This window comes from Lemur catta, chromosome 15, assembly GCF_020740605.2.
Source record: "Lemur catta isolate mLemCat1 chromosome 15, mLemCat1.pri, whole genome shotgun sequence".
NCBI lineage: Eukaryota > Metazoa > Chordata > Mammalia > Primates > Lemuridae > Lemur > Lemur catta.
In genome coordinates this window covers 57,407,013-57,423,278 of record NC_059142.1, presented here as the reverse complement: position 1 = coordinate 57,423,278, position 16,266 = coordinate 57,407,013, and the positions used below count along the sequence as shown (strand labels likewise).

At 52.9% G+C, this 16,266-nt stretch overlaps 1 protein-coding gene across 22 annotated transcripts in view; it reads left to right on the top strand.

Annotated features, from left to right (window-relative positions):
- B3GNTL1 (UDP-GlcNAc:betaGal beta-1,3-N-acetylglucosaminyltransferase like 1) overlaps positions 1-16,266 on the top strand; it is a 62,810-nt gene that overhangs the window by 15,871 nt on the left and 30,673 nt on the right. For 17 of the 22 annotated variants that reach the window (XR_006728886.1, XR_006728889.1, XR_006728883.1 and 14 more), the window contains exons 5-7: positions 9,220-9,285; positions 9,362-9,418; positions 13,022-13,117. The exons of 1 other annotated variant lie outside the window; for it this stretch is intronic. Coding sequence is in view for 9 of the 21 variants with exons in the window: in XM_045525806.1 (XP_045381762.1) it covers positions 9,220-9,285; positions 9,362-9,418; positions 13,022-13,117 (219 nt within the window). In the remaining 12 variants the exon portion in view is untranslated. The remainder of the gene's footprint in view (positions 1-9,219; positions 9,286-9,361; positions 9,419-13,021; positions 13,118-16,266) is intronic. 4 more of the 22 variants (XR_006728881.1, XR_006728879.1, XM_045525808.1 and 1 more) reach the window with 2 other exon arrangements.

Here is a 16,266-nt window from a genome sequence, read left to right as displayed (position 1 = left end):
GAGGGACTCGGGAAGCCGGCACCCATGGGGGATGCCGAGGGGAGCCGTGTGTGCATGTGTGTATGTGTGGATGGACGTATGTGGATGTGTGCTTGTGTGTGCATGCACATGTGTGCATGTGTGTGCACACGCACCGATCCCCTGGAGAGAGCCGGAGCAAGGGAGGGAGGGGCCCGGCGTGTGTATCGGGAGCTCTACGGGAGCTCGTGGATTCCGGCCTCGCTCATGCCCACAGGGATGAGGACGGGGTCGACCCAAGACCCGAGCACCTCTCTCCAGGCCGCCGCCAGCACTGGGGTCCCTGGGGTTTGGAGGGAAACTACGCAGCCTGTACCGCCTCCCGGGACTGTGGCAGGTCTCCAGCTGCTTGGGCAGGACCGGCTCTGCCGCCTTCCTGTGCCCGCCCTTCTTCCCACGGGGACTCCTACCGTCCAGAGGGCCCTTCTTGCCGCCCGTCCCAGTTAGCGGGAATCGCTTCTCCACGGCAGGGCGGAGCGGGGAGCCGGGGGCGGGGCTGCAGCAAGGGGGTGGAGCCTCTGGACAGGAGGGCGGGGCCTTAGCGGAAGGCGGGGCTACAGGAGGGGGGCTGCAAAGAGGGAGGGTGGAGCTTTTGGATGGGGGCGGGGCCGCAGGGAGGGAGGGTGGAGCCTCTGGACAGGGGGTGGGGCCTCAGGGGCAGGGCGGGGCCCTAGCAGAAGGCGGGGCTGCAGGAGGGGTGGGGCCACAGGGAGGGAGGGTGGAGCCTCTGGACGGGGGGGGCCTCAGGGGCAGGGCGGGGCCTTAGCAGAAGGCGGGGGCTGCAGGAGGGGCGGGGCCGCAGGGGGAGAGGGTGGAGCCTCTGGACAGGAGGACGGGGCCTTATGCGGGGTGGGGCCTTAATGGAGGGCGGGGCCTTAGCGAGGGCGTGGCCTCAGCAGGGGCGGGGTCTGGGGCGAGAGCCGGAAGCCGTGGGGCGGGGTCCCGCGGACCGGGCCTGGGTTCCGGGGTCTGGGGAGTCTCTGTCCGCAGGGCAGGGCGACGCGCGACAGGGTTTGTGTGCGTTTAGTGGACCTGTGTGTTCAGTTCCAGATTATTTCCGTTTTCTACTGACGTCACAGCTGCGCTGCGGAAGCGCCGCGCGGCGCGTCTGGACGGGGCTGGGGGGACTCGAGTGGCCGTGGCGACGTCGCGTGAAGCGGGACATTCCGGTGCTGTCGCTGCGCAGCTTGTGCCGTCGAGCTGAAGTTCGAAATAATTTTCCGAAAAAGCATCGTCCGTGAGCTACTCGCTAGTGAACTAATCAGTGGACTCAGATGAAGAGTTTTTCCTAAATACTGAGCATTCCTTATCGGAGATGGGACATTTTAAACGCCAGCTGGGCGTGGCGTGCGACGACATGCGTTCCTTTCCCGCGTCCGTCGCCGAGCGTGACAGGCGCGCGTTGCCTGGTGGTGACGTCGGGGCCTGCGGTGCTCACGTCACTGAAACGAGGCACATTGTACCCACCAGGCAGCCTCCTGTCGTCCACCCTGGTCACTATCAAAAGTGTCTTTTGATGCACAGAAGTTTTTAATTTTGATAATGTCCATTTTATCAGTTTTTAAAATAAAATTTGTGCTTTTTGCATCCCATCCAAGAGCGTAAGAAATCTTTATCTACCCCAAGATTTTCTTCTTTATTTTCTCCTAGAAGTTTTATAGTTTTGTCATTTATATTTTTTAACATTGAATTTTATACTTTATTATTATTATTATTTTTGTTTGAGACAAGATCTTGCTCCGTTGCCCAGGTTGGAGTGCATTGGTATCATCACAGCTCACTGCAGCCTCAAAGTCCTGGGCTCAAGTGATCCTCCTGCCTCAGCCTCCCAAGTAGCTGGGACTACAGGCATGCGCCACCACCACGCCGGGCTAATTTTTCTATTTTGTTTTTTTTGTAGAGATGGGGTCTTGCTATGTTGCTCAGACTTGTCTCAAACTCCTGGCCTCAAGCGATCCCCTTTCTTCAGCCTCACAAAATGCTAGAATTACAGGCATGAGCCATCACACCTGTCCTGTCTTTTACGTTTAGGTCAGTGATCCATCTCAAGTTAATTTTTGAGTATCGTATAGAGTAAGGGCTGAGGATTTTTCCCATGTGATATCCAGTTGTTCTAATATTACTATTCTTTCTCTGTTGAGAAAGGTACCTTGGCACCTTTGTTGAAAATCAGTTGGCCAAAAAAAGTGCAGATCTGTTTCTGTATTGTCTGTTCTGCTCCATTGACTTTTATGTTTATCTTTACACCAATTTCATGCTGTCCTGTTTACTGCAGTAGCTGCTTTATAGTGACTCTTGAAATCAGGTGTTGTAAATCCTCCGACTGTGTTCTTCCCTCTCAAAATGGTTTTGTTGGAGGGTTGGCCGTGCTGTCTCCGAGGTGGCAGAGGTGGAGCGGTGGGAGGGAGGCGGGAGAGGTGGGCACACCCAGCATAACTGTTACTGAAAAAAGTCTGTGTGTGTGTGTGGTCCTGTGCAGTCACACCCATGTTGTTCAAGGGTCAACTGTGTGTTTGTGATTGTTATCTTGCTGATGGATTGACCCTTTTAAGCAATGTAAAATGTCCCTTTTCCTCTGTAGTAGACATTTTTGCTTTGTTTTAAGGTCTGTTTTGTCCGGTGTTAGTACATATGATTATAATTTTCCATGGTATATCCTTTTCTTTGCTTTTACTTTCAACCTATTCATGTATATGAATGTGAAGTGCGTCTCTTAAATAGCATGTAGGTGGATCTTGTTTTATTTTTGTTTTTAATCCAGTCTGAAAGCCTTTAACCATTGATTGGAGTATTGAGTTTATCCATATTTAATAATTTTATATGGTTGGATTTATACCTACCATTTTGCTAGTGTTCAGTTGTTAATTTTTTATTGATTTTTAACTTTTAAAATTTATTTTCTTAATAGTTGCTCTGGGGATATATGCATCTTATCAAGTCTACTTCAGAGTGACTCTGAGCTTGACTTTGGTGACATACAGACACTAAGGAATTAGCAAGGCCTGTCTCCTGGGCTCCTTTTAAGTACCACCCCCTGCTTCCCTGCAGTTTTGCTCTGTGCACCTAGCCAGAGTTTGTCCTTAGGACTTTGTAGAAATTCATCTTGCTTGGGGTTTGTAGTATTTTTTAAATCTCTCAAATTTTTTTTGAATTTGTAAGGTTCTCAGCCGTCACCTCTGAAGTATTTTTCCTCCCCGCGCTCGGTCTCACTGCTGCGGCTGCACTGGTGTGTTTGGTCTCCTGTCTGTGGCTCCCTACGGTGTTTGCGCCGTCGGCATTTCACCCTCCAGTCCTTTCCTTCCCTCTTCAGTTGCGTTTAATGTACCGTCAAACCCATCTGTTAGTGTCTTAATTTGTTGTTGTCTTTTGTTTCTGGAATGTCCATCTGATTTTTTTTTAAGTAAGAGAATCTTTTAATGCCCTGATGTATTAATTATAGGATGTTAAAGTCTGCGTCCAATAGCTCTATTATCTGGTTCCCCGTGTGTCTGTTTCTGTTTTATGTTTTTTTCATCATTTTTCTGGTTTTTTTTGTCATGTTTTGGCTTTGTGTAGGCGTCTTTAGTTTTGATTGTGTGCTGGAAAGTGCACATGAAAAGTTCTAGGAATCTAAAGGGTTTAGTTTTGCTTCTTAGGAGCAGCTTGACCGGGCTCACCAACTCCCCCAGCCACTGTTCTGCTTTCTGTCTCTAAGAATTTGACTATTCTAGTTACTGCAAGTGACGATATTTGTCCTTTATGTCTGGCTCATGTCTTGTATCTTTTTAAGTTTTTAAAATATAATTTGCATGGGTTTTCAAAATATTTTTTATCTGGTAATTTGAATATCTGAAGCTTGTATTGTCTGCTGTTTTGTCTATTTTTACTTACATGCCTGGCTATCTTTGTGTACTGCCCATTGTATTTGAACAGTTCTCTGTGGAGTTAATTTGAGGCTTTGGATATGTCAACAGAAAAGAACCCAAACTTTGTAAAATAATTTAAAGAGGTTTATTCTGAGCTGAATATGTGTGACCATGGCCCGAGAGCCACACCCCAGACGCCTTGAGCAAGTGGTCTTGCTGTGGCTGGGTCACAGTTTGGTTTTATACACTTCAGGGAGACGGGAATTACACGTGGAGTCAAAATCAGTACATGGGAGGCCTGTATTGGTCCGGCCCGAAAAGGCAGGATGTCTCTACCCAGGGTTTAAAGATTCTTTGACTTGCAGTTGGTTAAAGAAATGAAGCTCTGTCTAAAGGCTGGGCATGTTTAAGTGAAGGAAGTCTGTGAATCGGAGACAAGCGGCCAGACACACGCACTGGACATACACCGAGACTCGGGTGACGTGTTAAATAAATTGGTGACCTGCAGGTGTGGTTTAGCCTCTGTCTCACGTGGCCTTAAGCGTGTTAATGACTTTGTATCTTATTGTTACAAAGAGTAACTTCAAAAGCGAAGGGGTAACTAGGCCTGCCTGACCTCCCTTCTCCTCACGGCTGCAACTCAGCTTTAATTTTTGTTTTGGGGGGTCCCCTTGGCCAAGAGGGGTCCGTTAAGTCGTCTGGGGGGGCTTACGACTGTATTTTAGTTCACAGAGGAAAGTCCATTTCCTCAGGGAAGACTTTGCTTTGCTTCTCCGGGCACCGGGGAGAACCACGGTCCTGGAACGCCACAATCCATGTTTGAGGCCGGAGGGTCCCTGCTGGGCCACGTCTCTCGTCCCCTGTTACCTGGAGGAGGTGGCCCTTGTGGCCTGAGCTAGAGATCACGTGCAGGTTGAACAGCCTCGAGCAGCCCCAGCCTTGCACGGTTACCAAACCGCCTGTCCAGGCCTGAGAACCAGCTGTTCCCCTGATCGGCAGGGGCCTCGGGAGACAGGCTGTGTCCTCGCCGGGCTCGCGTCTCCTCTGAGGTCCGGCCCAGCAGCTCCCTGCTGTCTTGTCAACTCTCTTTGTTGCTTTAACATAGTTTCTGTGACTTTCTCACTCGGCCAGAGCAGGATGTCACTGAGAGCTCGGCACCTGTCCTCAAGGCCACGTCAGAGGAACGAGGACAAGTGGTTGGGAAAAGGAACGAGAGATTTATTAGTTTGCCAGCAAATGAGGGAATTGACAGGCTCCCGTCTAAAAGTACCAGTGTTCCCAATCACGAGCAGAAACAGAGCGTTTAAGGGGAGGCCACTCGGCGTCCGGCAGCTGCTGTCCAGCTGCACTCGATGCCTCCGAGCGTCCCGTCTCGGTCCCTTCCCTGTGGTGACCTCCACCTGCACAGTCCCCTCGAGCCCGCTCCTGCAGCCCAAAGGACAAAGGCCATTCCTCTCCCCCCACCCCCACCAGTGGGGCATAAAGGAGGGGGGCATGTTTTAAAGAGACAAAATATTTTTGCCATTTTTTTCCGGGCCATTCTTTCTGTTCCGTATTCCCACTGTCAGTGTTGCCCCCCACATCTGCGGGAGGGGCGACTGCCCTGTTGCAGATGTTCGTTTGCCGGTCACTTCTGTGGGTGGAGTTGGGCGGCGTTTTGGCCTGGGTTGGATCGTTGCTCCAGCACCACCGGCTTGTCACCAGTCGTGGGCAGATGACGTCCTGGAGCTTGTTTGCTTCGGAGAGAAGATGGGGTGATGTGTGTGTGACACTGTGATGTAGTAAGTGCGTGTTAGCATCTGGTCTCTGCCCCCAGTTCCTGACACAGAGCTCCGAGGTGCATTTCCCGGGTGGTGGGAGCGTGTTTTGTCTCAGGAGTTGACCCCCGGACAGCGTCAGGCAGGCCGCGTGGGCACCGGACAGCCCAGACCTCGCACAGGGGCTTGAACTTCCCGCCCCACCAGCCTCCCGCCCCTCCGGGAGAGGGCTGGACACTGCGCTGGTGGAGCATAAAAGTCCCTCCTCCGCCTCCTCTGGTCACAGTGTTCCCCCCGGCACAGGGCCGTCCCCCAGCACTGGGCGCCTCACTCAGAAGCTCCTGAACTCAGAGCTCCAGGTTTCTTTTAACTCCGAAGTCTTTGACTAGAGCAGCCTTTTCCCACCCAGGATCTTTAGTCAGAAAGGAAACAATGTTTCATTCTGAATTACTGTTATTTTTATAATACATCACAATTATTTTCCCTAGCCTGCCAAGAACGTTTCTTCACTGGTTGTCATTGTGGAATTTTAGCCAGTCTGGGAATTCTGCACACGTTAGGGCAAACAAATGATGAGGTTTTTGAACCCAGCCTCACCTTGTAAGAAGAGACCATCTCCAGATGCACCTGGGGGTGGTACTTGGAATGCAGTTTGCTCTTGCAGTTCATGCTTAGTAACCTTCTGTCTCCGCCCTTTTGGCTCCTCTCCTTGGCATTTCAAACACCAGCTGACGTTTGCTAAAGTCAGTCAGGTCTTGGTATTTGGCACTGGCTGGGAGCACCATGGACCTTGACCTTGACCTGAGCAGGCCCCTCCCCAGGGGGGCCTGAGGTGACCTGGGGGCTCTGGTGGAGGTGGTGGGACCACAGCCCCCTACCTGGACACATCTGGGCTTGTTATTAAAATGTCCCGTCGCTTTTCGTGTCAATAAAGACCTTTCCATTCTCCCGTCTTTCAGCAAGTTTTTTCCTCTTTCAACACGGTCTTGGAGAACAAGGAGCTTATTTATAATCGACAGAGTCATTGTACCTTCTGGGTAGTTTGAGTACCTGTTTTGCTGTTCATTTTTTGGCTTGAATGTTTGCTCACTGCATTCATCCTTGAACTTCTCAGCTTTTTGGTCAGCTTGTTAATGTCTTTAGTATTCGCTTTCTACTTGCAGATGTTGACTTTATTCGAACAGCCAGCAGGGGAGATGATTCCAGCAGAAGAAATGGTGGGAAATCGTATTTGCATGTTCCTTGGCTTCTTGAGAGCTGGGGAATTCTGAGCACTTTTGCTTCCTGCAGAGATCCTTGAACTGTGACAGTGGGATCTCGGTTAATCTGAGTTCCCCAGAGGAACAGAAACCCACAGGGGATATGCAGAGATATGTAGAAGTGATTGGTCACGAGGGGTTGGCTCGAGTGAGTGTGGAGACTGAGGAGTCCCGTGTTCTGCTGTCTGCACGCTGGCCCAGGGAAGCCGCTGGTGCAGAAGCCTGAAGGCTCCAGGGCAGTGGGGAGCAGGGTGGGACCAGGGAACTCGGCGAGCCGCCGGTGCCACGCTGCCCTGGCAGGGAAGGGAGGCCCTCGGTGGAAGCCACGCTGCGGGGAGGGCCGTGCGGCCGACGCGGCGGGGTTGGATTGTAGCCATGACGTGCAAAGGCTGGGACTCGGGTGAGGGACAGCCCTTCCACCCCCAAATGGGGACAGTGTCGGCTGTTCTGTCTCTGAGGAGGATCAAAGAAGAGTATATGCGAGTGTTTTGTTTACGTGGTGAAGTAAATTGAAAATCCATTTTTTCTAAGATAGTTAAACAATTTTTATGGATATATAATAGCTGGGCATGTTTGTGTGGAACCTGTGATATTTCGATACAGCATTCAGCATGTCATGATCACATGGATAACTGGGACGTCACATCCAACATCTGTCCTTTCTTTATGTTGGGAACATTCCAGATCTTCATGCTATTTTGAAATATACAATAAACTGTCAACTATAGCGGCCCTGTTGTGCTGTCGAATGCTGGATCTCACCCTCCTGACCATTTGTGTGCCCACGAACCCTCCCTTCCTCCCCCGCCACCTTCCCAGCCCTCGGTGACGACCCTCCACTCCTCGCTCCACGAGATCAACTTTTCAGCCCCCACCTACTAGAGAACAGGCGGTATTGTCTTTCTGTGCCTGGCTAGTTTCACATAACATAACATTCTCCATGTTCCACAAATGTTTTTGAGGGCCAACCAAGTGCAGGTACTGAGCTGGCCCTAGTTCTAGAAGGTGCGTGTGATGCCCCTTCCCCAAGGGAGGTTCAGCCGGGCCTGGACGAGAGGTCAGAGATTTGAGTCGCCTGTGTCTGGGGGCAGGTGGGGACTTGCCCCTCAGGTGGGCCAGGCGTCTCACGAGCCAGGCGCTCTCCTGTGGCTGCCTGGCCCAGGTCCCAGGAGGGCATGGCGTCAGCGGGCAGGACGCGCTCAGCTGTGGAATGGCCATTAAGGCCACGTGCTGGCTTTTAGCCTTCCTCTTCCTCTACCGTCCTCCTCTCTCCTCCTTCCCTTCCCTCCTCCCTCCTCCTCCCAGCCCCTCCCCCTCCTCTCATGGCCCCACTGGGCTCCTCTTGCAGCTCACTTTATTCAGGGGTCATTGGATGATCAGAATGTTCATAAGGCCATTTTTCTGAAATAAGAGACATAATATAGGTGTTTTAGTTCATCTTATTGCTCAACTTAAAGATAAATATCCTCCCAGTGATGTTATTTTTAGTTCTGTTGGGTGCATCTGCACCTTTAAACAAAATACTTAAACCCTGGTTTTTCTTCCACTTAAAACATCTTTTTATTGTGAGATGAGCTGTACCCACATAAAATGTACAAGTACACACTTTATAGACTAGTTAGGAAGCAGGTGTGTGTGTCGCTTCCAGTCGGTCTAGAAAGCCCCGTTGCCGACAGCGGGGCGCCCCGTCCTGCCCCGCTCCCCCACCGCCCCGCACAGGGCCACTGTGCTGCCCTCAGGGTGACCCTGCCCTTGCTTTTCCTCATGGTTTACGCTACGTGTGCGTGTGCATTTTTAAAATAAAATGGTTAATTTTGCTTGATTTTGGATTTCAATACATGGAGTGGCGCCGTGTGTGTTCTTTTGCTCCTTTCACTAAACGTCAGGTCTGTGAACTTGGTTTATGTTGTGAGCAGCTGCGGCTTAGCTGTACAGCCGTGTGGTCCTCGAAGCTGATGACGTGCAGGTGTCTTCATCCACGTGGCGTTCGTGGCCGTGCAGTTGTGTCCACGCTGGCGCCGTGCTGCCGTGCATGCTTCAGTGTGCATCTTCCCGCACACGTGTGAATCTTCTACCACACAGTGAGAGCCCCGGGTCTCGGGGTGCAGCTTCAGCTCTTCGGGGTGGTGCAAACGTCTCCCCGAACAGTGGTGCAGCCTGCAGAGGGGGAACCTTGCTCTGTCCTCTGTGCCCCCCGCGGGCCGTCAGGGTGTTTTACTTCCCCGCTTGCCTCCTGGGCTTGCGCGAGCTCTCGCCGGTCCCGCTGTTGGGCTGTCTGTCTCGTCTCACTTGCGTGTGGAAGTTGCTTTCTCTGAGCCTAAAATGTGCTCTTCGCTGCAGGACGACGTGATGATGTCTCAGCGGGTGAGGCTGCAACACGAAGCTGCCGTCCAGCACCCGACGAGCGTAAGTCCTCACCCCCCCCCGTTGCCGCCTGTTGAGGAAGTTGCCACAATGGGTTTCAATGAAGACTTTTCCTTAGGGCGGAGGAATCAGTCCGTGGGAAGGCGGCCACGTCACAGAGGGTGATCTGCAGCCGGTTTGTCTCTAGCACTTGGGTGGGAGGAAGACATGCTTCTTGTTTTGCGTAGCACTTGTTCATGCAAATGGGCACGGAGGGGTTTGTACTGTTAATCAGCATTTTCGAAGCAGAGCGCCTTAGACATGAAAACTGAGATTGAGAGCTGTAGTGTGTCAGTAGTTTTAAAAAATTCTTTTTCTCATTTAGATAACCTCACATATGGTTCTCATCTTCAGAATAGCATCAGGGCTCCTTCCGGAGTAGGCGGGTGGGTGTTTCCTCAACAGCCCCCCAGTCCCTGCCCTGCAGGTGGGAGCTCAGCCCTGGGCCGGCACCAACCACCCCGCGGCTCCTGCCAGTTCAGGACCCCCCAAAGTTTCAGAAGAAGCCTTTGAATTGCGCTGCTGATCCCTAGTTTCAGACACGGACAAACCCATGACCCAGCCCAGAGCCAGGGTCTCCACACAGGTGCGGCCACTGCTCACCCTGGGACAGGCCCCGGCCACGCCTCTGGGCGGAGCGTGGTGTCCGTGTGTGTGGTCTGGTCACGGCGGGTCGGTCACGGCTCAGTCCCTCACAGCAAGTTGATCACGGCAGGTCCGGTCATGGCTTGGTCCTGTCACGGTGGGTCTGGTCACGGCGGGTCAGTCCCACGCGGCATCAGGGGCCCGGCTGCCCGTAAAGCAGACGCCCGGTGAGCTCGCTGGGTAGTTTCCCACAAAATAGCTGGTGAGACGCACTTCCTTGAGGTGGAGTTTCTCCAGGCGTGTCAAGGGCTTCTCATCTAGGATGATTCGTTTCTCTTCCAATAGGCTGTATTTTGGGCGCTCTGAAGTCAACCTAATTATTTCCTGCTTTTAAGAATTCAGCACCTTTTTCTTCCCCCAGCTTCCCAGCCCCCAAACACACAAACCTCCTAGAACGTGGACATCTGCGGTTACGCTCCTCCCTCAGGTCCTGGTTGCCTCCTTCTGTGAGGAGGTGACGCCGGTTCGCCCGTGAGGAAGCTCATCCGGGACTGGGATTGTCTGGGGAGGGCGGCCGTGTGCCGGGGAGGGAGCCGCGGGAAGGCCGGGGCTGCAGGGCTGCTGAGGATGTCACCAGCTGCGCAGGGGGTGTCTCAGGTGTGTCTCAGGTGTGTGTCTCAGGTGGGTGTCTCAGGTTGGGCATCTCAGGTGGTAGGTGTCTTGGGTTGTGCATCTCAGGCGTGTCAGGGGTGCAAACACAGACAGGAAACAGACACAGGTGACATTCTCAGGAGCAGAGGGGTCCACGTGCTGCCTCTGTCGTGGTGCGCAGGGTCCCGGGAGGCTCGGTGGCCCCATGGTGGCTGTGGGGGCTTCTGTGGGGGCACGTTTCAGTGGGCGGGAGAAGGTTTCGCACCAGATTCTCAGTAGGGTCAAGACACAGCAAAGTTTAGGAACCACAGAAACGCGTAAAGGTGTGTATCCATAGCTGTTGGTTCCCACGGACTCCAGAGGTTGGTCTTTAAGTTTACCCTCCTGGGATGTTTCATTTCTTGGCCCCGCTAGCTGGGGAAGGTGTCAGTGAACGTCTGCGTGTGAGGGTGGCATGTGCTGTCCTGGCACCCGAGGCCATCGGCTGCCGTGGGGGTCCTGCCCTGGCCTCCGGGATGCCGGTGGGATTCCTGTCCGGTGCAGAGAGAGGTGCGTGCACAACTGTCTGTACTTTTGGTCTGGTTCCTCTGTTGGAAAGAGGGAAAAAATGGGGGAAAAAGTCCTCCAGGATGGATTTCTGTGTACAGCTTATGTAAGAAAATGCAGAGACTGGGTTTCCAGAAATTTCTGTCACTGGCTCTGGGAGGTGTGTAATGCTGCTTATGGAAGTGAGGGAGTGACAAGGTATCAGAAATGCATCGGCCTGTTCTTACGAGTGCTCGGTCCCCCCAGAGCCTTTCCCGCACCTCGGGGGACGTGTGCCTCTGTGTAACCGGCCGGTCACTGCCACCGTGTCACTTGCATGAGTTTTACATGGCCACAGGTGACAGGTTCCAAGTATGCACTGGAATTTTGTGATGAATGTTGACATTTTAGAGAATGAGGCATTTGCAGATGTTTTCATTTCCATAATGAAAAAAGGAAAGTATTGGCTTCGTGAACGAAGTTGTTCTTGGCGGTTCTCCACAGCGCAGGCTCAAATGAACGGGATGTTTAGGACACTCAGGAATTCGGAAAAAATGCAAACTGTGTCAGTTTGTCTTAAATTCTTAATAGAACAACCTTGATTTGCTTATTTATAGTTTTTTTTAAAGTTCTAGGTTATAGAACTTCAAAATCATCTGATGAAATTCTCTCTAGACTTTCTGTCCCAACATTCTGGAGAGAAACACTCTCTGGAGCCGCATTGTCCTCCCACCACACAGATGCACGGAACATTCCGGCCATTTCTCCTGCCCGGAGACTCCTCTGCATGGAAACGACAGAGGCCAGAATAACCATGTTGCACTAAGACCGAGTCAGCTCTCGCAAGGCTGTCATTGTCTGGCTGGATTTGTTTCTAAATCGTGACCTACAAAAGCCTTAATTTGCAGTTGCTGGTTGGTGGTTATGTCAATTACATTGTATGGTTTGTTTTGAAAGAATGAACTGAATGCTGAGTGCACACTTGTACTTGCTCATTTTTTAAGGCCATTTACAAAAAAACCCCATTTAATTAGGAAGGCAGAACCCCTGATGACAGTTTTCATAAGTTGTGCAGGAGGGCGGGCAGGTGCTCCCCTGTACCCACAGCCTCACCACCCTCGTGCAACCTGAGAGGGCGGGTGTCCCCTGTACGTACAGTGTCACCACCCTCGTCCACCCCGGGAGGGGGTGCTCCCCTCCTCCTTCCCTCCCTCTTCCTCCCCCTCCTCCCCCTTCCTCCACCTGGGCTCCAGGAGTTGTGCCCAACCCGACCCGGATTCCACGGGTCGCAGTGGGTTCCTCTCCAGAGCTGCGCGCTCGGAGTAGGTGGGGTGTCTGGAAACAGGTGTGAGGTGTGTTGTAAGCCAGTGTGTCTGTAAACAGGTGTGTCTGTAAGCAGCTGTGTCTGTAAGCAGGTGTGTCTGTAAGCAGCTGTGTCTGTAAGCAGGTGTGTCTATAAGCAGGTGTGTCTGTAAGCAGGTGTGTCTGTAAGCAGGTGTGATGTAAACCGGTGTGTCTGTAAGCAGGTGTGTCTGTAAGCAGCTGTGTCTGTAAGCAGCTGTGTCTGTAAGCAGCTGTGTCTATAAGCAGGTGTGTCTGTAAGCAGGTGTGTCTGTAAGCAGCTGTGTCTGTAAGCAGGTGTGTCTGTAAGCAGCTGTGATGTAAACCGGTGTGTCTGTAAGCAGCTGTGTCTGTAAGCAGGTGTGTCTGTAAGCAGGTGTGTCTGTAAACCGGTGTGTTGTAAACCGGTGTGTCTGTAAGCAGCTGTGTCTGTAAGCAGGTGTGTCTGTAAACAGGTGTGTCTGTAAGCAGGTGTGTTGTAAACCGGTGTGTTGTAAACCGGTTGTAAACAGGTGTGTCTGTAAACAGGTGTGTCTGTAAGCAGGTGTGTCTGTAAGCAGCTGTGTCTGTAAACAGGTGTGTGCGCACCTGCTCACCGGGCCTTTGCTCACGTCCTGCCTGTCGTTGGCTCTCGCAGATCGTCGGCTGCCGGGTGCGGAGGGACCCCCCCGAGTCCACCGGCCGGTACACGCGTTGGATCAACCGGCTGACGCCCGACCAGCTTCTGACCCAGGTGCGGCTGCGCGGCGTCCTCTGTCCCGCCTGCGCCGTGGGACGGGGGTTCGGGGTCTCTCCGGGGCGTCGTCCCGCCTCGTGTCTGTCGCCTTTGCCGCTCGGACGTCGCGGTGGGCGCGGTGTGTGTCCTCAGGCTCATTCGCGCCGTCGGTCTGACGGTGTGAGGTGGCGGCAGCCGCGGGAACACCGTCGCCAGCCTTGTCGCCAGCCTTGTCGCCGCCCGGCGGTGCGGGTTTCGGTTCTGACCGGAAGCCGCGTTGCCTCGGGCTGCGGGACGGAGCGCTCAGAAACCCCGCAGCGCATTCAGAGCCTGCACATGCGTGTCCCTCACGTTCCACGGAGCCGGGGCCGACACGCAGCGGGGACAGCAGGGACAGCAGGGCGGCCCCGCGGTGACGTGCCGTGAGGGGGGGGGCTGCAGTGGGCGGAGCCTGTCGTGTCTGCGCCGCCACCGGCCAGTGCAGGGCGGGTCGCTGTCGCTCCTGGTCACGTGTCCCGGCTGTGGCTTCCCGGTCACGTGTCCCGGCTGTGGCTTCCCGGTCACGTGTTCCGGCTGTGGCCTCCTGGCCACGCGGTCCGCTGGTCACGTGTCCCGGCTGTGGCTTCCCAGTCACATGTCCTGGCTGTGGCTTCCTGGCCACGTGTCCGGCTGTTAGGCCGCGAGCTGTGACCCCAGGGAGGCACTTTTCAGTCCACTCACGAAAACACCCAGCGCAGGACACTCGGCGACCGCGGCCGCTTTCCCGGTGGCCGCGCCTGGTGCCGGGGCCGGGGCGGAGCCGCAGGGAGCGGCCGGGTCGGTGGGGACAGGCACCGCGATCGGAGCCTTGTCACCGAGACGGTTTTCACGGGAGGCCACGGCAGCCAGACGCCCGGTGTGGGTTCAGAGTGTCTCCTGGGGGTAGGTTTCTGCCCGCAGAATATCTGGTTTTTCTTTTGATGTTTTTAATAAAATTAAATGAATGTTCCTTTATCAGTTACATAGCTGCATTTACTTACAAGAATTTTAAAATGACTTTATTGTATTTGTAAACGTCACGCTTGACTGTTCCATAAGGAAATCCAAGCAATATAAAAATTCACAAAGAAATAGTGTGTGGCCCAAAACTCAGCACCGGGTCCTTCCAGTCACGTGTCTGTGTGCGGATCACCTGGTGCCATCGCTGCAGGCTGGTCTGCGTTTTCCGGGGGTTTGTATGAGTGGAGTCCCGCACCAGAAAGGACAAGTATGACTTTGGCTATGAAGATGCCAAAGTCCCCATCCTGGGACGTCCCAATTGGTGAAAGGTCTCCCCCTCCCCCCCTCCTCTCTCTTCTTGTTCTCTTTGTGGGAGGTGCAGGCATTGCAGTTGCTGGTTAATGTCTTTATAGGTTCCTTCATCGTCCTCTTCTTTTTCCTTGACATACTTTGTTGAAGATGTTGAGTAATTTGGCCATGAATGCTTTCGACAGTGAGACTTTTGCTGACTGCATCTCCCTGATCTCGTTTAACAAATCTCTCTGTCCCTAAATTTCCTGTAAATTCATACTTACCTAGGGATTTTGTGGGATTTCTAGTTATTTGTTCATTTGTCATCTGTTTTTAAAGAGCTTTACTGATGTGTAACTGACATGTGATAAATAACATCTATTTGAGATGCACAGTTTGATCAGTGCTGACGTGTGCCTACCGTGAACCGCCCACCGCGATCAGGATAATGAACACACTCATGGCCCCCGGTTTCCTTACGGCTCCCCCTCCCCCGACCCCGAGCAGCCACTGACCCACTCCCTCCCTGCAGAGGAATTTTGTGTCCATGGGGTCATTCAGAAGACACTTTTTGGTCTGGATGCTTCTAGTCCACATAACTACCTTGGGATCCATCTGTGTCGTCTGTTCACAACAATAGTCCTTTGTTTTTATTACCAAATGGCACCGTTGACCTTTGAACTGCACGGGTTTGAACCTCATGGTCCATTTATATGTGGATTTTTTTTTCAATAAATGTATTGAAAATTGTTTCGGAGATTTATCGCAAAGTTAATGAACCCTCAGGAGGGTTCCCTGTGCTGCCTGCCGCACGGAAAGCCAGTTACTGAGACAAGGAGGATTGTCAGGGAAGAAAGGAGATTTATCGCAGAGGACGTCAACCCGGAGGTGGGAGGACGGCCTCAAATCCGCCTCCCTGACCCGTGGGGTCAGGGGGTGTTTCTAGAGGTGAAATGACTAACGGATGAAATGAGTGGGCATCAGTACATGTTTCAGGCAGAGTGCACGGCACGCGAGTGCAGTGAGAGATCACGCCAGCACATACACGTGTGATAAAAAGATGGCGGGCGAGTCCCTCCCAGGGTGAGATTTCAGTGATATAATGGGCTGGGGGTGCATGTTGGTCCTTCTGTGGTCTTGTGCGCAGGTGGGTGTGGGCAGCGGGCCGCTCAGCAGGTCCTTGGCCACAGTCTGTGGTGCATCATCCCTACTGCGTCTTCCAGCCCCCACTACCAGGGCACCGGGGGTGACGCCTGGTAGTGCCCTCGAGGCTGCAAAGGCTCCGCCATTTCTGGGGGAAACACCCACAGGGAATGGGCCAGCGAGACAGAAAGTTACGAAGTTCTGGTCAGCGAGTCTTACTGGCGTGGTAACTCGAACCTTAAGAGAACTACGAAAAAGGGTTTATTCACGGAGCTGGTCACAAATTTGAAAAAACTCGCAGACAAACTGAGTGGCCCAGAAATATTTAAAATTAAGAAAAAGGTATGTCATGAATGCATAAAATGTATGTAGGTGCTAGTCTATTTCGTTACTGCCATAAAATATATACAAATCTATTATAAAAAGTTAAAACTTATGCACAGACTGTACGTGGCACCGTTCTCAGTTGAGAGAAACGAGAACAGACGTGAGGATGCGTGTTAAGTCACAGCTGCGTTAAACGGGCACACGCTGTGCTACCGTCACCACTCCACAGCCGCCTCCTGGTGCCACCGCAGCGAGCTCCAGCGTCTCGAGTATTCACTTCAGGACTCTGCGGGACCGTCCCCACGCACCGTCTCTCCAGTAAATTGCTCGTCACAGTACAAGGTGGTCTCAGTTCTCAGGAGTGTTCGTTGTGTTTGGTGCGATGCCGTAACCCTGAGTAGCACCAGGGGTCCCACAGGGAGGGCCAG